At 39.6% G+C, this 24,975-nt stretch overlaps 1 protein-coding gene across 3 annotated transcripts in view; it reads right to left on the bottom strand.

Moving 5' to 3' along the window:
* Positions 1–24,975, bottom strand: part of PREX2 (phosphatidylinositol-3,4,5-trisphosphate dependent Rac exchange factor 2) — a 288,710-nt gene that overhangs the window by 18,887 nt on the left and 244,848 nt on the right. For all 3 annotated transcript variants that reach the window (XM_060287422.2, XM_030859603.3, XM_060287423.1), the window contains exon 38: positions 6,511–6,613. In XM_060287422.2, the coding sequence (XP_060143405.1) occupies positions 6,511–6,613 (103 nt within the window). The remainder of the gene's footprint in view (positions 1–6,510; positions 6,614–24,975) is intronic.

Here is a 24,975-nt window from a genome sequence, read left to right as displayed (position 1 = left end):
CGTCTCATTTTTTTTTTTATGAGTGGAATTGTGTTCCTGTCTTACTGGTTGTTTTGCCTGAGGCTTCCAACACTGGAGTTTGTAGGCTATTGGATAGAGCTGGGTCTTGGTGATGAGAGGAGGACCTCTGTGAAGCCTCACTCCGATGAATATTCTGTGGGGTCTGAGGTTCTCTGTTAATCCAGTGGTTTGGACTCAGAGCTCTCACTGCAAGAGCTTCAGCCCCACCCCCGGCTCATGAACCAAGATCCCGCAAGCCACATGGGATGGCAAAAAAATAAAAAAAGTAACAATAACAAAGTAAAAAGTAAAATTAGACTAGGAAACTAACAGATATGTTAGAAAGAATCTAAAAATAAAAATATAGATGAATCAACAACTGGAACGTACAACAGTACCACAATAATAACAAAAGAGGGGGAGGGAAAAGAAAAAAAAAGGGGGGGGAAGGCCTTGGCTGTGGAGGGCGGGGTCTAAGCAAAGGTGAGGTTTGGGTGGTGGGCGGGGCGTATACTTAAAAGACCTTCCAGGCTGGAAAAGGCCCTGGGGGCTGTGGGGGGGTGGGGCTTAGGCTCAAGAAACAGAAGCGGCCAGGTGTGCCCCCCACCCCTGGTCTCAGAGGGCTGGGGACCTCACCTTGGAGCCTAGCAGGCTCCCTGGGCCCGAATGGATGGGGTAAACGCCCTCCGTACTTCTCCCGCTCCTCCTGGAGGGCACCTCCTGTGTGCCTCTCCTTATCTCCCCGACCTCAGAGGCACCGATCCTGTCTGGCCTCCACTTTTCTTCCCCCTTTATTCCCCCCACATCCTACCGGTTCATTTGGGGGTTCCTCCTGTCTCCTCGGGCCTCAGGGTCTCCCACCAATGGCTAGCAGGCACCCTAGTTGTGGGGAGACGCTAACTCGGCGTCTTCTCACACCGCCCGAATCCCTGGCTCTTTTTTTTTTTTTTTTTTGCGGTACTCGGGCCTGTCACTGTTGTGGCCTCTCCCGTTGTGGAGCACAGGCTCCGGACACGCAGGCTCAGCGGCCATGGCTCACGGGCCCAGCCACTCCGTGGCATGTGGGATCTTCCCAGACCGGGGCACGAACCCGTGTTCCCTGCATCGGCAGGCAGACTCTCAACCACTGCACCACCAGGGAAGGCCTTCCCTGGCTCTTTTTAATGGAGAATGATATTTAGAACTCAAGATCTGGACAGTGGGTATGCCCATTACTACTACTGGTGTGTAACTGCTTCTAGGTCTTCTCAGTGGGCTGAGCTAGTTGATTAGTGTAAACGTACTCAAACATCTATATTTCCTTCTACATCTATCTAGATCTCTGTGTGTATGTGTCCATGCATTCAAGCTGATACTTCCAGTTCCAATCCAGTACCCCAGGGTTCATTCTAAATTCCAGGCTTCTCCCTTTCCTTATTTGTAACTTCGTTCTCAGACAGTAAGAAACCTGACTCTCAGTATTCACAATATACTGACTTATTTGTTCAGTCCTACCAAAGACATTAACTAGTTTTAGAATCTCTAAATCGTATCCCTGTGAGAAACAGAGTTACCAACTGGAATATGGTATTTTTGTATAATTATTTTTGTCTTTAGTCTCATGATCTTCCATTAAATAATTTCTAGAAAGATTTTTGCTTAAAAGATTTCAAATAAAATTGAAGCTCATCATGCTGAACACATCTGCTGGTATACTCCATTTGGAATTCAGCCATATAATTCTTCTTATACTCGATGTGCCAGCGACTTGCATTTTTACACCTTGCTCATGGTCTCCCTCTACTAAACACCCTCTCTGTCCTTTTCCCTACATGTCTGTGTCACATTTATCCTCCAAGGCCCAAATCAATTATTGGTTGGTCATTCACTACATTAGGTACTGTTTTAAATGCATTCAGTATTCAAGCCTGAAAACAACAGTATGAAGCAAGCATTATACCATTATTATCTTTGTCTTAATAATGAGGAAACGAAGCAACAGAGAAGCTAAGAGTCTTGCCTCAAATCACACAGACAGTAAACACTAGAGCTGGGATTCAAGCTGAGGGTGCGTGGCCCTAGAATCTGTGCTCTTGGCTACTATTACATATTTACTTTCTGCATGAAGCCTTTTTCTAGTTCTCCTAGGTAGAACTAATTCATTGCCTAAACATCACTTAGCATTTCCTCTATACTGGGTATTAATGTAGAAACCAGTGATACCATCATGATATACACTCGGTGTCCCAGCCATTCAGGGGCTCACAGTCTACTCGTTTACTTGTTCCCTGTTTTACGTCTTCATGCACTGAGGTTGTGCACCCCGGAGAGCACTTGCCTGTGGGTGCACCATGATGATTTGCCCACACATGTCCGCCATGAGGCTGGGCAAGAAGCTGATTGTCCTTGGTCTTTGTCCTTAGTGCTCAGTATAAAGCCCTGATACTGGAGGTCAGGAGACAGAATTCTTCAGAATCTAAATTTTTATTTAAAAGGTCAGAAAAGAATTTGGGGTAGACTTCTACCCAAAAATACTTAGAACATATAATTTAGAGGATAGGAGACTTTAAGCTTATAATGTAAATTAGAGCTTCTACCTCAAACCATTTGTTTTTTTTTTTTTTTTTTTTGGCCACACTGCGCGGCATGCAGGATCTTAGTTCCCCAACCAGGGATCAAACCCGTGCCTCCTGCATTGGGAGCGTGGAGTTTTAACCACTGGACCTCCAGGGAAGTCCTCAAACCATTTACTAATCATATCAGTTGGTTATGTAAAAATGCTGCCTAGGATCATTATAATCATTACCCACAAATTGCACGGGCATACTACCTTTCCCTTCTTTTATCTTTGCTTCTAACTCAACCAGATAATTAAAACAACTCTATTGGGCTTCCCTGGTGGCGCAGTGGTTGACAGTCCGCCTGCCAATGCAGGGCACGCAGGTTCGTGCCCCAGTCCGGGAAGATCCCACATGCTGCGGAGCGGCTGGGCCCGTGAGCCATGGCCGCTGAGCCTGTGTGTCCGGAGCCTGTGCTCCGCAACGGGAGAGGCCACAGCAGTGAGAGGCCCGCGTACCACAAACAAACAAACAAACAAAAATAAACAACTCTATTAAAACTACATACATGAAATCTGTTCATGAAAACTATACAGTTGGCCACCATATCTGTGGGCTTTGCATCTGCAGATTCCATCAACTGTGTCATGGATCCACAGTTGGATGAATCCGTGGATGTGAATCCATGGACTCAAAACCCATGGATATGGGGGGCCAACTGTATTCATTGCGCTCCTCCACCATTTTTTGTAAAGGACTTAAGCATCCAAGGACTTGTTATCTGTAGGGGCTCCTGGAACCAAACCGTGGCAGATATGGAGGGAGGTCTACACTGCCATTAGAAATAAGAACAGTAAATCATGCTGAAAAGCTCCTTATTCTTCAAAAAGAAACTAAAGATCTTAGAAAATATTATTCATTAACCAGGTAAGCATTCTAACCATTCTGTCTCTGGAAAGCTGGATCTAAACGATTAAAAGACAGAAGGGTCAGAAAAGTTAGATTTTGGATTCACACTTGTGTTCGAACTACTCAGATCCCACGTGGGTAAGAGGTGGCTTGTAGACTGGATCCCAGCCATTAATCCCACTGCCTGTAACTGCTGAATACTTGAAAGAGGATTGGCCACAGAAGGAATATTGCAAAAATCTCCTCTGGGCACCAGTCCACCCCACTTTCTATGAAGAGAGGACCCAAGGCTCCATGATCTTTCACAAAGAAGGCAGAAATCAGGTCTTTGTCTGAGAACCACTTGTGTCATAACTTGGAGCAGAGAAACAAGCAACAAAGGTAGGAAGCTACCCATCCTAAATGGATTTATTAACAAAAACGAGGAGGAGGGAGTGATAAACACTGAAAAATACTGCAGTTTAGAAATCAACTTACAAACTTCCTAAGTTTTCAGTCTTTTAAAATTATACTTTATAAATATATGATATATATTAATATATACTAATTATATACTAATAATAACTAATAATCATTTATTGTTAATTAATATACAAATAAATTTTAAAGAGGCTTGAACAACTTAAATAAGTCATTAAGGCCTAGGTAATATTGTTTTTACTTTTCCCATCTTTATTTTATCTATCTCAGTTTCCAGTTGTAAGAAGTTAAAGGTTTTGATTATTCAAATCCATGTAGTAAGAATGTATATGCAACCAGCTCATAATGACCTCTTTACTGGATTATTCTTAAAAAGATCAATTATCGGGGCTTCCCTGGTGGCACAGTGGTTAAGAATCCGCCTCCCAATGCAGGGGACATGGGTTTGAGTCCCGGTCCGGGAAGATGCCACATACTGCGGAGCAACTAAGCCCATGCGCTGCAACTACTGAGCCCACGTCACACAACTACTGAAGCTCATGTGCCTAGAGCCCGTGCTCTGCAACAAGAGAGGTTGCCTCAATGAGAAGTCCACACAACTGCAATGAAGAGTAGCCCCCGCTCGACGCAACTAAAGAAAGCCCGCACAGAGCAACAAAGACCCAACACAACCATAAATAAGTAAATAAGTAAATAAATAAATAACTTTATTAAAAAAGAAAAAAAAGATCAATTATCAGTCTCTTAGTCTTCCCTTGGAGAGGGCTCCTCCAAGTCTTACTGCAAACTCACTCTAACAGCAACAGAGTGAAACAGAAAGCTTAATCTCTTGCTGTATGTTTTAGCACCCAAATCCCAACCCTGATATGGATAATCACAAGTTTACTTTGATCTACTTTTTTAAAACCAAATTTGAATATCTACCCAAAAAATCCTTCCCAAACCTGCTGGCATTTGCATCTGTATTTGCCCTTTTCCAGCCGAACCACACTGTGTCATGTGCTCCTCACGGATCTGACCTTTACTTAGCAAATCCCTCTTGGACCTTGTGAGATCTTGGTTTTCAATATTCAGCTCTGCAGTTCTCAACCCGAAGCACCAACATACATGTGCTTGCTCTACCTCATCTCTGCAGACCCCAGGCTGGGCACTGGCCTCACTCAGGACTGTTTCCATGAATTATTCTTTTGACTTGGTTGACATTCTGTAGTGTAATCTTGGGAGCAAATCTATAGGGATTTATATGTTTGCTTGAGAGTTATACATTAAGTCTTTAGTAAATAAAGCAGACATAATTACAAAAGCATATCTTAAAAATTAAGTCACTCACTATCACTGGATAATTCAAACCCAATCAGCAAGTAGAGAGATTTGTTAAATCAATTTTCTGAGGTAGCCCTAATAAAAGGTAGAAGAATAAAATATAAAATTGATGTCTTTTAACTTCTTTTGTCTCTCTACTGACTTGTGTTTTTTCTACTAGATTAAGCACATTTTCCTAATAATCGGTACATTGGAGGTTAGTGCATTTTTGTTAGCTTTTTAAAGAATCTTAAGGGTTCAAAACCAAACTACCACACTTAAAACACTACTGAGCTATTGTACAGAAAGTTCAGGGAATTCTCTGGTGGTCCAGTGGTCAGGACTCCGAGCTTTCACTGCTGAGGGCGCAGGTTCAATCCCCAGTCAGGAAACTAAGATCCCGCAAGCCATGGGGCACACCCAAAAAAAAAGAAAGTTCATTCACTTCGTAAGAGTGTATTCTCACCTATAAGTACTTCAGTGACCTAAAAATAGTCCAAAGGCAGCTCTTCATCTTCTGCAGGAAAATTTGAGGTACGTGCTTTATCTTCAGAATAAGGCACAAACTTCTTAGCATGGTGCGGAAGTCCCTTCAAGATCTCCAGAAGCAAGCAGGGTCCTCAACTCTGTCCTCTTCCCCCTTCCCCAGTCTATTCCCCAGCCTTCCTAAATCACCTGCCTTTCCCAGAAAATGTCACATGTCCTTCTTTTTTAAAATTTATTTATTTATTTATTTATTTATTTATTTTTGGCTGCACCGGGTCTTCGTTGCTGTGCGCGGGCTTTCTCTAGTTGCGGTGCGTGGATTTCTCATTGCGGTGGCTTCTCTTGTTGCAGAGCATGGGCTCTAGAGTGCAGGCTCAGTAGTTGTGTCTCATGGGCTCTAGAGCGCAAGCTCAGTAGTTGTGGCGCACGGGCTTAGTTGCTCTGCAGCATGCGGGGGAGCTTCCCAGACCAAGGCTGGAACCCGTGTCCCCTGCATTGGCAGGTGGATTCTTAACCACTGCGCCACCAAGGAAACCCACATGTCCTTCTATCTTGTAGTTTATGCTGCCCCAAATCCACTCCTGTCCATTTGCCTGGCCACCTCCCTGTCTTCCATCAGGTTACCTCTTAGACTTCCCTTTTCTCAGGTTGTCTAAGCTTCTTGGAGAACCCTCAGAGAGATGCCTGCGTGGTCTTCTTCCCCGGGAATCAGTGTTTCTTGTTCACCACTCACTTTCTGAGCCTGGAAAAGTGCCTGCCACATCCAGGTACCTGTCAGACACCTGATAAATGAACCAAGGAACCTTCAAACCCAGGGCGTGAGAAACAACTTCCTAAAATGTGTTGTGAGACTCACCTGCTTCCGCATCACATCTGTAGCCTGCATGATGTAGCAAGGAGGCAGTCCGTGGCTTCTGGCCAGAATGATGGCCTGCTCCAGGGTCACGCTCAGGGTGCACCTGCGGGCAAAGGCAAGGGCAAGTCAGACTCCACCGGTTCCCGTTAAGCTCTTCAAGACATCTGGGGCTGCTAATGAAGGGTGGAACAGTATGCCTCCTGGGAGAAGTACTCATTTTTCCCTGGGTATCTCCCACGTACTCATGAGGTACCCATGTTAATAAACTTCTGTCGTTTTTCTCTTGGTCATCTGTCTTTTGTTACAGGGATCTCAACTGAGAAGTCAGAAGAGTAGAGGAAAAATTATTTTTCCTCTCCCACATGAATTTCAAAATCAAATAGCACCAGCCAAGTTCAAAACAACTGGACAATAGACCAGTGATTTTTCTACACAGAACACCTGTTTAAAAATAGATTACAGAGGTACACTGCTGGGGTCCTAAATTAAGTATTTAAGTTGAAAACAAACCCATAATGAACTCTGTTGAGGAGAGAGTTTATACACAGAAAATTAAGTAAGCAGAATTATAATAAATTTTATCGTCAGATATGAATCTTTACTGGTATTTCACGTAATTTAAAAGAAATGACTTACTAATATCTTTCATTCATGTTTACATATTCACAGTTAATAGAATTATACTGATTTATACCCAATATCTTAGAAAAAAGTGAAATTAATATTCACTAAGGTCAGAATTTTTTTTTAAAAGTGTGTTTCTTGGACCCAATCCAAAAGACTAACATTTTGAAAAGGAAATTTTAATGAGTTATTCAGCAATGTGGTGCCCAGAGCAGCCCGAAAGGAAATCCAGAATTCAGCACCCAAATTCAGTGATTGGTGAGCCTTGGTCCTCCTTCCTTTTAGGGCATTTCTTCCACATTTTTCTCTACAGCAACTCATAGGGAGCTAAGAACCCTCTACCTTTGATAATATTTTCAGGTGCTGGTCTCTGAATTGTTTTTTTAGGGGTACCTTCTGCATACATTCCATAAAAATGTTCGTTACTTTTTTTTAGATGTTTTGCCTAACATCTATATTAGTGGATTTTGTTTCACTTCATTTTTCAATTTATTAGTATTTTGATTGTTTTTTTCTCCATTTTTGCAATGACCTCTCTGTGGTTCGGCATTTTACAAATGTATTTTTCTAGATCTGTTTAGTTTTTCCCTACAAATGAAAGTTCTACAGTGCAATTATATATGAGGAATGTCGAACTCATTTATCCCTGGTTGTGAGGCTGTACCACAGAAGCCCAGTACACCTGGCAGATTCAGACACTGATGACTTGCAGGAAAGAGAAACGGATTTAAAACATTACTGCTGTAATTTTAGAAAGAACCTGACAAAATGCAACTTTATTATTACAATAATTGCATTCTAAGGAGAAACACGATCAGTTCCATTGGCTGTTAAATGATGTGAAAAGCAGCTTCCTCGTTAACATTAACAGAGAACTCTTTAGAAAGCATTAAGAACACATATTCACATGGGCTAAAGTTTTATAATTAACTTCTAGTAGTATACGATGTTTATAAATATTTAATGTAGGAGTCTGACAATAATATAAAATTGTATATTACATGTACCTGCATGCGTATGCCAATGCAAGTCAAGAGCTATAACTGACAGTTCATGTTCAAAAAATATCAAATTTTTACAAAGCATTTAATTGTCAAGCTAACTCAACACACCATAACCTTTTTCTCCTCCTTAAGGTCTCCTCTACTCCAATCTTAAGTCCTTACTGATCCTAACATTTTCATCAATAATGCTCATGACACCAGCTGAATGAAGCTAAGAAAAAAATCTTGATCTTTTTCTAAACATACTGAAATATGTCTCTGCTTCCTGATGAAGCCTCACTTGCCCTCATCAACTTAACAACAAACACTTACTCACTGTGAAGGACCTTGAACAGGAAGCCTGTAATTTTTATCCATTTTCTTAACCTTTTTAAACTGATTTATTTCTCTCTACTTCAAGCTGTAGTAAACAGCAGTACAGCAGCAAATTATCTGCCAGAGACTTTAAGAGATTTTACTGTAATCTCCTGATCCATCAACATGGCCCGTAACATGCTCTCGGACAGGGTACCTCAAAGTGTCACAGCTTTAGAACCAATCACATGTACATCATCTAATAGAAAAATCTAGCTTAAAATGGATACATAAGTTTTATTTCACCAGCATATCAAGAGAAGATGGCTTCGTCTATACTTGCCTTTTTGTACTAACCATTGTGTATATTCCAATTAGGTCCCACCATTAATTTGAAATTTTTAAAAAGTGAAAAAATTTAAAAGAGACAGCCAGGTCAATGAGAGAAATATTGCCTATTCGATTCACCATTGATTTATCCAATGGAGGCCTAGTTTTTCCATCGCAGCATCACAGAGTTCCATTCTCCTAAATTAAGCATGTGGAAGAGCGCCAGCACTAAGCCCACAACTCTGCTTCCAACATATCATTACTCGCCTCATAGCTTTTTTTTTTTTTTTTGCGGTACGCAGGCCTCTCACTGTTGTGGCCTCTCCCGTTGCGGAGCACAGGCTCCGGACGCACAGGCTCAGCGACCATGGCTCACGGGCGCAGCCGCTCCGCGGCATGTGGGATCTTCCCAGACCGGGGCACAAACCCGTGTCCCCTGCATCGGCAGGCGGACTCTCAACCACTGCGCCACCAGGGAAGCCCGCACCTGGTTTTTTGATGGTGCATAAATGTATACTCAGAGTCAGGCTTTACAAGGGATCATTTGATTTTATAGGTACTTCTCTGATTACCAGTGAGACTGTTCTGCTAATTCTGGGCAAGAGAATGAAGGAAACAGACCAAAGGCCAGGAATCCTAAGCAAATCCCATTCCATACGAGATTTCTTATCTGACCTGCGAATTTCCTTTCTAGAACTATCTCTGTTCTCACATTAGGCAGTTAAATTAAAATTTAAATAAATCTACATTTTTACTCCGTCCTGGAAAATACGGGCTCTCAGTTGTTCAGCTCCTTCTAGCTGCAATATCATTTTAAAAATTTAGACAATTCTTTCTCTCGGAGTCACAAAAATGAAAAAGTAAAATAAAGGTCACAGTGTAGAATTTGTCCTTCATAAAAAGGCAAATATAACATATACACTGAGGAAAGTTGTTCCATGATTTTAGTAATAAGACATCCCAAGTAACAGCTCTGCTTAGGGTATACTCCTGAGAACGTGTACTTGACAGGGCTGCAAAATTATGCAGAAATTGTGCATTTCCTCATAGAAAGAAAAAAGGAAAGGGTCAATACACCTGTGCTTATAATGAATAAATCTTCTTGACATATTTCATATTAAAAATAGATCCCACATCACTCAGGGATTTCGCATAGTTTTAATATGATAAATGTAACCTGTGGCCAATGGGTCCAATTTAATTTGAAAAGCACTTGGATTTAGCAATGCTATGGAAGAGTCACAAAGAGGTAACTTTCTATTCATCCACTCATTCAACAAATATTTTTGAGTGTCTACTTTGTAACTACAAGCACCCTTAAGTGCTGGCAGAAGTAATTTACTTTCAAGCTAAAATCGTTGCGCTTCGGAGTCCCTTTTTCATAGGATCCCTAGCAACCTGTTCACATAGTCATAAGCTTTTACAAATTTGCAAGAGCCAAATGTTTTGACTGCAAATGGTTATGACTGCTGTCTTTTTATGTCCCAGCTTTCCTCTGTCACGTTCTGCAATGTTCCAATGGCCACAGTTCTTTCTGGAACTGAGCTAAAGGCAGTAGAATTAGGGATCCATTTAGGCTAGGTTTACTGGGACCTACGGATATGATGCACAGTCACTTATAGTTAGGTTATTACAATATCCTAGTGTAGGAATGGACTCCAGAGTATTCCCCCTGCGCATTGTACAGACTCACCCAAGGTTGAAGAGGACGTGCAGGGCCCAAGGCTGTAATGCAATGTGTTCATATCCCGGTGCACCCAGGACTCAGTGTGGTGCAGGAGAAACAAGGTTGGAATGTATAGAGCCAGACGCTACTCTGTGGAATATTCTTCCATACATTATGGTCCTCATGCTAAAGAACCTTCTGGAGGTTTTCATATTTGACAATTTTTAAACTTAAAATAATGTTGATGTTGGAATGTGTTGTCAATTCTTCCGTAAGATTATGATGTTATTAGATTATGATAATTACATGAAGTTCACGACAAACTTTCACCAACATCTCCTTTATAAATTGGGGTTTGGTTGAAATAGAGTTCACATGACTATCATTTGGCACTTGATAATATGATTCTCTGTGATTTTTATTTCCTATGTTTGTCCCAACTGATCCTAGAACATCCGGTATCAACTTTATTTTGTGTCGAACTGTAGAGCTTAGGGTCAGGAAAAGCATGTGAAATGGTCTCCTGTTTGCCAGTCCTATTTCTCGATGCCAGGGGGCTGCAATGAGCAATAACCAACACCCCCTCCCTTCCTCCCTCAACTCAGTCTCACTGGATAGACAAAGCTTAGTTTTCCTAAATTAGTTTAAATGCAACATATTGTATTTCAACCATTTATTAACTCATATCTATTATACTACATTCAGTTCACTTTTAAGACTTCAATTCTTATTTGAAGCAGGTTATGTGTTAATCTTTTTATAAAAACATGGTAATCTTTTCCTTTAAGATGACTCATCACATTTCTATAATAAATCAGATAAAAGATTCTCCAAACCCGAGGACCTTCTACATATTTGGTCATTTACCATGATCACAAAAACACCAGTTTTACTTTAATTACAATTTAAAACCTCCAGAGCTCTAAAGCCTCATTTAATGTTGATTCCAACGTACAAACAAGGAAGCCAATCTCCCAAGGGTTGAAGTGCATCAAATTGAACACTTGGGGAGAATCTGCATCATCCCTTTCGGGCCACCAGGGTGATGCAGTAACTCACAGTGAAACTGACATGGCAAACCAGAACAACGGTATGTTTATGGCTTTGCGCTGTGGATTTCTTTGCTGACTTTCAGCATGTTCACTGCCAGGAACTCTGATGTTTTGCCTGGCAGCTAACCATATTGTTCTCTCTTGGGTGGTCCCAAACTTTGTTATTACTAGTGGAGGAGGGGCATTGAGATTCTAATTATAAACTGACACCTTAAATGAAACACATGAAAAACTAGTGTAATGAGGATCTCTGAATTTGTAGCCACAATAATTTGCCTTAAATTCACATTATGTAGATGTTGAAGTGAAAAACAAAAAAAACTTAAAAGGTAATTAAAGAGAGAAAAATGCAATCTTTCGCAAGGGATACTTTGCTTTTATTTCTCCATATTTTAAAAATTGAGAATGAGACTGAATATTACTTTGCAAATTTCTATTGTATCCCTCAATAATGTTACATACTCAATTACCACTAAAAACTGTGCCCCAAAACAAACCCCACTGGAGCCACTGAATTTAGGGATACATGTTTCAACTTAAAAAGTTACTTGAGCAGTGATTTTTTCACTCTTTTGTGCCATAACAGAATTGAGGCACTTGGATAAGTTATGTTCATTTTTTTGTGTGTGTGCTAGCGCAGTATAATTAGCAGGATAATTTCCTGTTAGAAAAATATGATAAATGGAAGACACACACCCACAGTTGAAAGGCATATGTTGGGGTTTCTGAGTTTAAAGGACCATATGCTAAACAATGGTTTTTTTTTTTTTTTTCTTGAGGTACATGGGCCTCTCACTGCTGTGGCCTCTCCCGTTGTGGAGCGCAGGCTCAGCTGCCATGGCTCACGGGCCCAGCCGCTCCGCGGCATGTGGGATCCTCCCGGACCGGGGCACGAACCCGTGTCCCCCGCATCGGCAGGCGGACTCTCAACCACTGCGCCACCAGAGAAGCCCCAAACAATGGTTTTGATCTGCTCTGGAAAAGGCAACATTAGACATGTCCCCTAACAATCTATATAAACTGGCTAAATATTTCAATATTTACTTCAATATTTCATTTGGAATTATTTGCATTCATATACAGGTTAATTTGATTTTGTGCTAGATGAATATAAAGTGAAATAATTATTTAACCATTCTGAAATCAGTGAGTTTTGCCCCAATGTAGAATTCCACCCAATGATCAGAGTCTTCATTTTGTTTTTTAGCTCCGGATTTCCATGTGTATTGCCTCATTTTCACCACCCTTTCTAACTGTGATACTGCCTTTAGTCACAAAAATAAGAGGGAAAAAATTCCCTTAGGGAAAATGCATGGCTCAGAATCTATGTATAAAGACAGTCTGAAGACCCTATTCTTTGATGACATTCTTCCCATGAATTATTTGTCTTGATATAGTTGCAGCTGTTTATATTTAGAATCTTACAGATTTAGATCTTAAAACGTACAATCAATTTCCCCGTATTCTATGACAGTCTTTTTTGCTCCTTTAATTAAAAGCCAGGTCCATTATCCTTGTTCAAGTGACTGTCACTAGTAAGTTATTAGGAATCTAATTAGCCGTGGTTCTCCAGGATACTTTATTAAGCTGAAGTTACCTGGGCAGCTTCAAAGTTTGGAGAGGATAATAATGACTATTTCAATCCCAAGAGAGCGAAGTAGGTGAAATAAGCTGGAATATCGGCAGATACTACTGCTATTTGCCCACCACTCTTTCATACCCAGCTTTTTACGACAGATGGAAGATCCTGTGATCACCTGGTCTTATGCACTCTGCAGCATCATCTGAACCTCAGTCCTACAGAGCCTAAGGCAAACTAGTTTCAACAATCTTTGAACTAAAGACACATTTTCTCCCTGTTGGAAAAAATGTAAATGATTCTGCTCAGTTTCCAAATATTTTTACTTCTTCCTTGTGCTTTTCTCATAATCCCATTTAATCAGACAGTAAAAACAAACAGTTGTAGGAAATATCTGAGTTAGAGATTCTCCATTAACATTTTTTAAATCTAATCTAAATGTTAAACTTCTTGAAATGTGCTACCAAGTTACTATAATTTAAAGTGTCTGATGAGTTAGTTCTTAGAAACATTGTTTAAAAGACACTGTGTAGTAATGTGTAGTAATGGGTATAGTAAGTATAGTGCAATCCCAGATCCTCATATATATATATTTTTTTGCGGTACGAGGGCCTCTCACTGTTGTGGCCTCTCCCGTTGCGGAGCACAGGCTCCGGACGCGCAGGCTCAGCGGCCATGGCTCACGGGCCCAGCCGCTCCGCGGCACGTGGGATCTTCCCGGACCGGGGCACGAACCCGCGTCCCCTGCATCGGCAGGTGGACTCTCAACCACTGCGCCACCAGGGAAGCCCCAGATCCTCATATTTACTGATTTTTAAATGTTAAGTGCCAGCATTCAAAGAAATAAGAAAGTTGTTAGAAGAAATAAGACGCAGAAATTATCTAATTCCTTAAAGGTGTATTGTGCGATATTTCTAGTGTCTTCAACCTTCCCATTTTTGCAAAGCCTTCCCAAAGGAAGAAGATGTGGTCGAGATTAAAATTATTGCTTTCCTAAAATCTTTGTCTAGTCTTTTATGATGACCCCCTGTTTCACCTCCAGACTGAGATACAAGCTTCCAAGCCGTTCAAACCAAACTCATCAATTACAAGAGATTAACGTATGTGCGGCAGGTCCACGTGCTAATATACCTACTCTAGTACCTTTCACACTTATTAATTTCATATTTCTTACTATCCCTCAAACCTCTCCTCTCTGGCCGCTCTGCTAATATCAACTCTTTGCCTAGATTGGTGCAACCTGGCTCAGGCTCTTCTTGTCTTGCCTCTTCCCACTATTCATCAAAGGTGATCTTTTAAAAATGCAGATGGCTTTCCATTGCGTAACTTGAAATACAAAGTCTTCACAATATGGTCTCTGATTTTCCTTACTTCTACTCCATGCTTCAACTATACTGTTCACAGTTCTCTGAAGTCACCTCCTCTCAGTTCTCATATGCTGCTCTCTTCCTGATATGATCTCAGATGCCCTGCTTTGGGTCACATATCATGCCTCTGGTCATGCTATACTTGTCTGAAAGGTGTAGGGATGAAGAATACGGGCATTAGAGGCAAACTTCCTAAGCTGGATCTTAAATTTGCTAATAAACTCCGTGACTCTGGGCAAGTAACTTAAGCTACTGAAACTGTTTCCTCATCTGTAACTTGAGTTTAATGATAGTACGCACCTCAGGGTGTTGTTTTCAGGATTACAGGAAATAATTCATATATAGTACTTAGCACAGGACATAGCATGTAGTACATTCTCAACAAATGTTAGCAATTTTCATTAATATTACTACACCACCACCAATAGGCCAGACTAGTGTCTGTACTGATTGTAACCTTCCTAGACCCTAGCATACTTCCCAGGATTAAGTAAGCATTCAATATACAGTTATTGAAAAGAAATGACATGAATTCCTAATTCATGCAAACAGTATTATACGTAACTCCTAAAAGATACAATTCATTTCTTTATACTCTGCATTTGCCATCTATGTGTTCAAGAAATGTTCACTTATTAAATAAATTTGGTAAAGTAATAAATGAACTGTAGAGACAATAGATTTTAGTCAAAGAACAACCACAGCTTCCCCTACAACTTCTAAACGGTATATAGCTTTTCTTTCATGAACAATGACTTGCATTTCCCTTTCTCAGGATTTAATTACTGCTCGTACCACGGCTTCTGATGAACAACTCTCGATGAGTTTTGTTAATGATTGGGAATTATGTATTATAATATACTGATTCATTATTCTTACATTAATTCTATTAATTAACACTTATTCGCTCATCAAAATGGTCTATGTATCATTTACCTATTTTCCAGGTTCAGAAGAATACATTTGGAACCCTTGCAGAATCAATTCTTTAACACTGTCAAAATGACATGTTATATATGCTTCCCCTCTCCTGTAGTTTCAAAACCATGTGTTCATTTCTTTGAGTCACTTCATGAAAAACCCAATCCTTTGGCTCTCTTTCTCCTATTGTCCATATTAAAGTAAACTGGTGCTACACAGTATGGCTGGCTGGCTTCCCAATGTGATCCCCTTGTCAAGACCTCAGAATTGCTGGGAGAGCAAGGACCTCTCACTACCCTAGTTTGGGGTAGCGCAGTGCATGCCCCAGAGCAGTGCTCCATAAATAACTCCTCTGTCCTTCAATGAATGAATGCACAAATGCCAGAACCTGATTCTTTCCAAGTCCTAAATATCTGTTGTTATTCTAACACATACTCTTGATTTTTGACACGAGGGAAGAAGACTTCCTGTCCTTGAATTCAAGGGGATCCCGTTCTGCTGTTCTTGAACAACTTTCTACAAGCTATCAATGGAGGATTCTAAAAATAAGCTCTAACAGGGTCCAGTGCTTTGTGTATTCTACTTCTTATAGGTCAGAGGAGTGAATTCATATTTTTCATACTCTTCTTACATCCTATCGTGACTCATCACTGTGATTTCTCCAGCTTTACTGAGGTATAATTGACATGTAACATTGTGTTGGTTAAAGTTGTGTATATTTGACTTGATACACTTACATGGTGCAAGACGATTACCACTATAGTTAGCTAACACCTCCATCACATAATTACCACTTCTTTTTTGTGGTTGAGAACATTTAAGATCTACTCTCTTAGCAACCACTGTGATTTTGTTTTACATACAAAGGTTTCTCTATTTTATTTTATTTTCCCTTTACATAGAAAAGGTTTCCCTATTTTAGTAGGTATGATCTAGTCATTTTAAACAGATGCATTTCATATTTCTACCTCTGCAATGAGAAGATGGATTCACCATCAGAAACACAGATGAAGATAGAAACAACTGAGTGTACACTATTGCCAGGTCCTGCAGTAGATGTTTTCACATATGTTACTCACTTAATCCTCATGCCACCTTTTGCAAAAAGAAATTATTATTCCCATTCCACCAATAAATCTCTGAGAGACCATGAAGGAATCATGGTCACACAGTAAGTAACAGGATTCAAAACCAGTTTTCTAATTCAAAATCCAGAGCTCTTTCCATTATTCCAAAATCACATCACATAGATCACTGCTTTTAGAGAATCCCAACTCCCCACATCCCTAATTCAACAGTCCCAATCCTGGTCTCAGCATTGCATGCCAAATGCAGTGTTTTGGTAGAGACTAATGCAGCCAGACCAAACGACTTCACTACGAACGTAGACCTCATCGTACTGAAATGTGTTCATGATTAAAAAGAAACTAGATTTGAAACCTGCTGAACAATTCTATCGATTTAAAGCAATCACGAAGTAAAAATAAACTGAAGGAAGACTGCGTTCCTTCTCTACTACAGATGTGCATTTTTCTATATAAAATGCACTGTGCTGGGTAAGGCATGTTCATTCCTGCAGTGATCTCATTTATTCTGGTTTCTAATTACTTCTAACTACTGAGCACAGGGCACCACTGTGAAAAGTATACTGGCAACTAGAAGGAAGCGCCCGATTGAAGAAACTAATTGTTTACTGTTGCAGGGTTTTATTTTCCCTGCCTCCTTTTATTACCTCACATGGAGGAAGAACTATACGTCTGAGGGCTAAGGCAGTATGTTAAATAGGAATCAATGCCGAAGTGCTGCTATGGCTCAACACAGGCAGAGTGTCTGCACAATTCATATGGAAAGGACCTCTGCTGATCTATTGGTCCTGCCCAACTTGGTCACCCTGAGCAATGCGTTTGTGATAAGTGAAAAGCTTGAGAAAACTGCCACCAGCCAGCCCAATACCTCTGTCCTTGTTCCCCTATAACAGAGAAGGCACTTTTCTTAATGAAACATGGAAATACTCTTACGTGAAAAAAGGGCCAACAGTTATTTGTTTTCAAAAATACAGAATTCACTTAGAGACACATATGCATGGATAATAAAATATTAAATATTTACATTCTCCCTTTAGGAGAATTTGAATGGCGGTCTAACAATAAGTGCAATCTAAAAGCCAGTGATCCTTCAGGCAAGTTTCCAGTACATTTTATAGACATAACTTCCGGGTGTCTATTGATAATTTCAACATTATTATTTGACTCCTGTCAAAGAGACAGTACTGATGAGATCTTCCCATGACTGTACTAACTCCTATGTCTCATAGTCTGGAGCTGAAAGACAGGGGTTAATGAGTATTTGAAAAAAATAGCAAAGAGATGGCAAGCAGAGATGGGCACCATGGAAAACAACTGAACACAATGGAAAAGCAATGGGCAACAGCTGGAGAGAGATCCTGGCAGCAGCAGCAGAGTCAAATTGAATACGTGGTTCACTCCGTATATCTTAAGGCAAAAAATAAATCACATGTAAGGGGCACATTTTCAGCATTGCACAGGGAATTAGCCATGAAATTCCCATTAAAGACAACAGGACTTTCTACTGCAACTTTCAACACATTCTCGGAAAGTTCTCAGTGTCTAGCTTTAAACCTAGGCTTCAAAAACATTGCACATCCCTCATTCTCCTCTCTTCAAGCACATTAGGGTGTGTTTTTCTTTGACACGTTTCATTGCTGAGGTGAGCACAGAGGTAACTGAAGACCTTCGGGGATGGGTAATTGAGCATTGAGGGGCTAGAGGAGGTATTTGCTCGGCTGAAAATGCGTATGAATGTGAAACATCTGTGTGTAAGGTAGGACTCTACCACTGTCACCAGGTTTGAATCTGCTCCTCTGCATTTTAAATTCTTCAGCCTGGACTCTTTCACCAATTGATTTTATTTCTGTTTCATGTTTTTGGAACTTAACTGAATAGGTCGGGTACCTATCCCAGCTACTCGAAGTTCCTCAACACTCCCTCTCTAGTTCGTCTTTTCTCTTGGCTGTCTGACTTTTGTCCTTACTCCTTGTAGGTTCTCTGATGACACCAATACTTAAGGGGTGTCCAGTATGCGATTTTCATCTGTTTCCCCCATCCTTTGACATTGTACCATAATTGTTTTCTCTTTGACCTGTTTATCCAAGATACTAAATAGATTTGTTTGAATATTTTTCACTCCTTTCTCGTGGATCCTACAGTGTTTTATTCTGAGGCTCCACGGGTGCACAGAGGACAGGGCAGTGGAGAACCAGGGAATATTAATACTCTCTTTACTCTCCCTGGTGATTTTTTTCTCACCTTCCACAACGGGCAGCCAATTATTCTTTGCTTACACTTCTGTGCCTTTTCCTGGAATATCTCTTCCCTGCTCCTAACACCTGGTTTGTTCCCAGAAAATTCCTAGCAGTGTTTTTCCATTACCCCTTGAGATTACATATATATGTTATTATTTATTGTTATTATATCCATTTGTACTCATATATACTTCTAGCCCTTGCTGACTATGAATCCATCAAAGTACATCCCCATATAGGTACGCTGTGAGCATCTAAAGCTGAACATGTAACAGATTAATTCAACATTCCTCTCCCCAGTCCCCTCAAAGACAAATGCATGTTCCCCCCCACACACCGTGGCATCTTCCCTCTCCCAATCTTTCCCAGCTGGAATCATCAGAAACTCTCCCTCTCCCGTGCTCTCTATTCCTCACCAGTTCATCTAGTTCTGTTTACTGCCTTTTCATATCTTTCACATCTGTCTTTTCCCTTCTAACCTCTGTGCCAATACCTTAGTTTTGTATCTCATCATGTCACTGTACTCCTGTAAAATCCTAGCTGTCTCCCTGCCTCCATCCTTGTCCCATCATAGACCATGGTACTGATCTTTATTTTTAAAATATTTTTTAAAACATCTAATCATGTTATTCTTTTGCTGAAAACCTTTCATTGGCTTCCCAGGGCCTCTAGGAGGGAGTCCCAAACCCTTAACCCAGCAGGCAGGGCCGTCCATGCTCCAATTCCTGTCTTTCTTGCTCCTTTCTTCTCATTTCACCGCCCAGAAACAGCCAGCTCTTTCTTGTGACCTCCAGCCCCGTCGTACGCTATTTCACACCTCGATATTGTATTTTCATACTATTCCTTTACACGGAACGTCCTTCTCCATTTCCGTCACCTGGTAAACACTACTCATGCTTTAAAACCTATAACAGGTGTTACATTCCATCCTTCCTGCTTAACAGGATTTAAATCTCACTCCTCGGTATTCCTCCCCAGGATGTTAGATGACCTATTGCCAATTTAAAATTAACATCTTAGAGGTAAAAATTGCTGCTTCCTCCCTTCAACTTCCTCCACGCCACCTGCTCTCCTGCTCTAGGTCACAGAGAAAAAGAGGCGATTCGGAAAGTGCTGGCAGACGAACCAGTTATATTGGAGAGATACCCATATTTCTTGGCTTATGTCGTCTATTACAGCACTTATAAACCCACTAGCATTGAAGCCCTCAGGAAGAGATCCTAGAGAATGACTGGAATTTTACTTTGCTTTAAATATCATTTTGCAGGTTTAGGAAAAATAATAACTTCAGTTTCTTTAAAAGAAAATTTGAAGAATCATGCCCTATTTAACGCTTTTGAAAGTCAATTCTATGAATACATGTATCACTTTTAAATAGCTACATTTTAAAAATGTAAATACTTAAATTTTACTAATATAATAGTAAAATTGAGTTTTGCAAAAACATGAAATATCACTCCAAATTACATATTTAGATTATTTTATCAAGGTATGTTTAATGTGCCTAGAATTTTCCAATCTTAATGATAGGAGGTAATAATGTATAAGCTCTGGCTTTATATGTACTTAAATTAAAGCATGTCTGGCCCATGATTACTGGCTGGCAGAACTAGAAACCATTGCAATAAGAAGTGACTCTCATTATTACTGTGTTATTCTTCTTTCATAGTAAACTAATGAAAACAACGAACATTTTAAAATAGAATAATTTAATGCACTAAATCAAGATTCATATCAATTGCAAAGAAAAATCTAAGGAAGAAAACAAATATATATGTAAATCTGGCCATCTACCTCTTCAGAGTAAAGAACTTTTATAAAAGATAATGAAACAAGGTAAAAGAGTAAAACTTATATTTGAAATATTTGATTTCTTCCCATAATTTTAAGGGAATAACCTTATTTATCTGTTTGTTTAAATTAACATAAATCGTGGAGTTTTATTTGCCTACTTTACAACTCAGTATAATTTGAAAATCTGCGTTTACTTTTCTTTTTTTCCCCCAGCTTTACTGAGGTATAACTGACAATTAAATATGGTATAAATTTAAAGTATACAACCTGTTGATGTGATATACATACACATTGTGAAATATTCATCACAATCAAGCTAATTAACATATCCATCACCTCACATAGTTACCATTGTGTTTTTCTTTTCTTTTTTGGTGGTGAAAACACTTAAGATCCACCCTCCCAGGGCTTCCCTGGTGGCACAGTAGTTGGGAGTCCGCCTGCCGATGCAGGGGACACGGGTTCGTGCCCCGGTCCGGGAAGATCCCGCGTGCCGCGGAGCGGCTGGGCCCGGGAGCCATGGCCGCTGGGCCTGCGCGTCTGGAGCCTGTGCTCCTCAACGGGAGAGGCCACAGCAGTGAGAGGCCCGCGTACTGCCAAAAAAAAAAAAAAAAAAAAAGATCCACCCTCCTAGCAAATGTCAAGTATATCATACAGTATTATTAAGTATAATTGCATTGTTGTTATGTCACATCTCCGGAATTATTCACTTTGCATAACTGAAACTTTGTACCCTTTGACCAGTTGTCTCCCAGTTTTCCCCTTCTCCCAGCCCCTGGTAACCACAATTCTAGTCTCTGCTTCTATGAGTTTGGCAGAGTCATTAAGATTTATACTTATGGCATGAGTAGGATATATTCTTTCTCCCAGAGCCCCAGTATTATAGCATCTTATTTTTTCTCTTCTAAAGATTAGTGCACAATTTTATATTTTCATTTTTGAGGTTTTTTTGGTTTTCATTCATAATGATTTTATTAGATATCTAACAAATGAGAATGGTTGCATTGATCATCATCAAATTATAACTGTTAAAGAAAAATAATCAAAACTGCAGCCATATCTAATAACAATTTTAAACACCACCTCTGTCATTGCTACTACTACCTTTATATAAAAGAAGTGTTTTGGACTAATGTGTTTCAGATTCCTGACTATACGAGCATAATTTTAGGACTTCTTATTGCAAATGTCCAGTATCCTGGCATCATGAGTTAGCAGTTTCTTTTGTTCTATTTAGCCATCTTTCTGGAGATTTAAAATTCAAGATTTCCACTAATCTTGCTGCTAATCTTCCAAGTCATTTTTGGACAGAAAAATAAATGGATACATTTCAAACCTACATTTGCTTATTGCAGTAATTTATTTTTGCCCTCCCATACCTGGAGTCTAACCTACATATGGAAATCCCCGGAGTAAATCCACTCCTCTTACTTGATGTGTTTTTGGCTGCACAGTGGAGAAAGATGCAGCTTCATCGTCTGCCCTGTTAGGACTCTCATTACCTAAGCCAGGTTACCTTGAGTGCTCTCCTTTTATAAGATTCTGCATTTCCTTAATCTGGGCCTATCTGTCAATTTGTCCTTTGATGCCACGGTGATGACAGAATAAAATATTGCTAAGAAAGGGTCCTTAAATGTCAAACAAAAGTGGTTTTTAAAATTGTTAATTGATAGTTACCTAAAAAATGTTTTTTTTAATTGCTTATATGAACCAAGAATCACTACACTGCTTCATTTGAAATGAAAACTGTTTCATTAACCAAACTGGTAATTTAGCTGTTTTTATATTTTAACTCCTGGATCTCAGTTTTCTAACAAACGCTTATAATCATACTTTGGGTCCTATACTATGGTCACATGATAGGTTTTGTAAGTTTCTGCTGGAAGAGGGATGATTCTGAGAATTCAACCACCCTCTGCCATCCTGTCCAATGTGAAAAAATGTCTCAATTTCTAAATAACCAACTAAGAAGTGCATTTTGGAAATATACCCTTTTAAGTTGGAAACTTCATATTATATAGTTTATTAGTCCCTAAATTTTTATATATGTTAAAATGAGTTTCCACAATGTATAAAAGGAAAAGCAGTCTAACGCTGGAATACATAGATGGCAGCCAACTTGATGCTCATCATCATTATGCTTTTCAATAATGAGAACAGGCTGACCTTGCCACGGACTGTTTCCTCCTCACACCTGTGTGGGGTTCAAAACAAGTGATTATGATGCTGCTGTTACAGGTGCTGGTGAACCCCTGACACAGTGAGCCCCTCCTGACGCTGCTGTTCACATCCCTCACTGGTGACTGAACACCAAGTATGTTAGCTAATGCAGGGCCTTGTTTCCTGGAAGAGATTCATCCTCACAACAAAACATAAAGATAAAAGGGAATTTATGTGTACAGATCTCCAAGGTTTTGATACTAAGACATCACAGGTGAGTCAGACGTGAGGCCTGTGTTCAAATCACCCCACCTTCCTGCAGGACCATCCCAGGACTCCGACACTGCTGAAAATCCATTATTAACAGGTACAAAGAGTACGTGTACAAAAAGTCCCTGGAACAGGTCCTTAAAGGGAAACACTGTGATTCCAGATTCCTTGCTCTCACTAGAAATTTTCTTGACATAACCTTTCAGGTAGCCTCTGGAAATGTCCACCTACTGCTTCCACTGGGGAAGGAAGCAGAAGCAAATGTAGTGCGAGGAATATGGCATCTCTGTTTTTGGATGCGGTAAGACTCATGCTTAGGCTTTACAACATTTGCGGTATGCTGATTCATACCAGTTAAAGGAAAATAGTTGGCTATTAGGCAGGGATGGGAATAAAGAAGCAAAACAAAACGAAATACCGCAGTGAGTGGAAGGATGCTGCAGTAGGAAATAAAAGGGAAATTTAGAACCCATGTGGCATGCTTGTGGGTCTGTAGCAAATAACTGCATGGAACAAAAGAGAACGTTAAAAGCCACAGTGCTGATTCAATACTTTACAAACTTTCAAACTGGCAAAAAATAATTTTGCCTAAAAAGCAGATATATGGACAATATAAAGCATGACTCTTTGTGGGAAAGAAAATTCAAAAGATATTCAAATGTTTGTATTTGCTAATCAAAGAAGTATAAATTAAAGCACTGAAGAAATACAATATCGTTGTACACCTGGTAGAGAAGCACAATAGATAAATGGGTTCTAACACCCTCTGAAGACAAGGTAAAGATGGCAAACAACTATCTAACCTTCTGTTGGGTTTTTACAAGGACAATCCTTTTGGGAACTTAAATAATAATTATATTAACCAAAGAGGTTTAAGCTCTTTGACACACTAATTGTATCTGGAGGATATTTTTGTTTACTTTTAGCTTAGTGGAAAATAAAATTGAAATCTGAACAGCTACATAAAGATGTCTCTCTGCATTAAGGGCAGTAGAGAAAGAAGATAAACCACTAAATTAACAGTTTAGTAAACTGTGGTGTATCAAGTGGCTAGAATATTATGTAGCAAATAAAAGTGATCATGGGAAAGTCTGTGTGGACATTTTAGATAGATGATAGACAGGTAGATAGGTAAATAGATACTATGAGCGTAAAGCAGATTATTAAACTATACTAATAAAACTATGATCAGATGTATGTTGTTTGATAGAAGGTGCAAGAGATGATTCAAAATGAAAATGAAAGAAGGCAGGTCAGGATAGGAAATTTTGGAAAATTTCCATTTATTAAACTACCTTTTAATATCATGTATACTGTTTAAAAGGCAAAAATCCTGATCTTAAAAAAAGACAATCTTCTTTCACTATTCAATAGCAATGGAGATATTTAATGTAAGTCAATGGCTGAGGAAAGTGTGTGCAGGCAAGTTCATCAGCAGAATTGTAATGCACATAAAACACTGCCCCAGGAAAGAGAATTTAATAAACAAAGCTGGGCTAAACGCTCTGAAAAGATTTTAATAATTCATCCTGAATCCTATTCCTCCTAATCTTGCATTCACTGTTGTATGCCACCCTGCCCTCTAATTCAGGTTGGCATTAAAACGTCTAAACCTTAATGCTAATTAAATCTGCCTTTTCATTCTGAAAAATCACATTCTTCTCTTTAATGTCAAACATAAGCCATATAACTCTATACTTGAAAAAATGTTAGATTCCCTTTTTTGGTGAATAAAATCAGAAAAGGCAGGAAGCTGATTATCTAATGGGGATACCATGTTGTTAACCATTTCTCATCTTAATTTCAGAAGCAAATGGTAAAACAGTCTGTGTAGTATTAATTCTGATTCATGTTATCAACTTCTCCCCTTTGCCAGAACCTGAGGGTAAACCTCCACGTTCAGTGTTTAGTGTAAATGTGGATCTACTCGGGTTCCTTTCTAGCTGCCTGAATTATAATTACTGAAGAATTGTTTTAGGAACAGTCTTATGTGAGATTTCTGATTCCAATATAAATTAGCACACATTTTATCACCATGAAAAATCTAAGCATAGCCTTCCCTGAAAGACTAAAGATAACGTT

This window comes from Globicephala melas, chromosome 17 (genome assembly GCF_963455315.2).
Source record: "Globicephala melas chromosome 17, mGloMel1.2, whole genome shotgun sequence".
Taxonomy (NCBI): domain Eukaryota; kingdom Metazoa; phylum Chordata; class Mammalia; order Artiodactyla; family Delphinidae; genus Globicephala; species Globicephala melas.
This window is presented reverse-complemented; position numbering and strand designations above follow the sequence as displayed.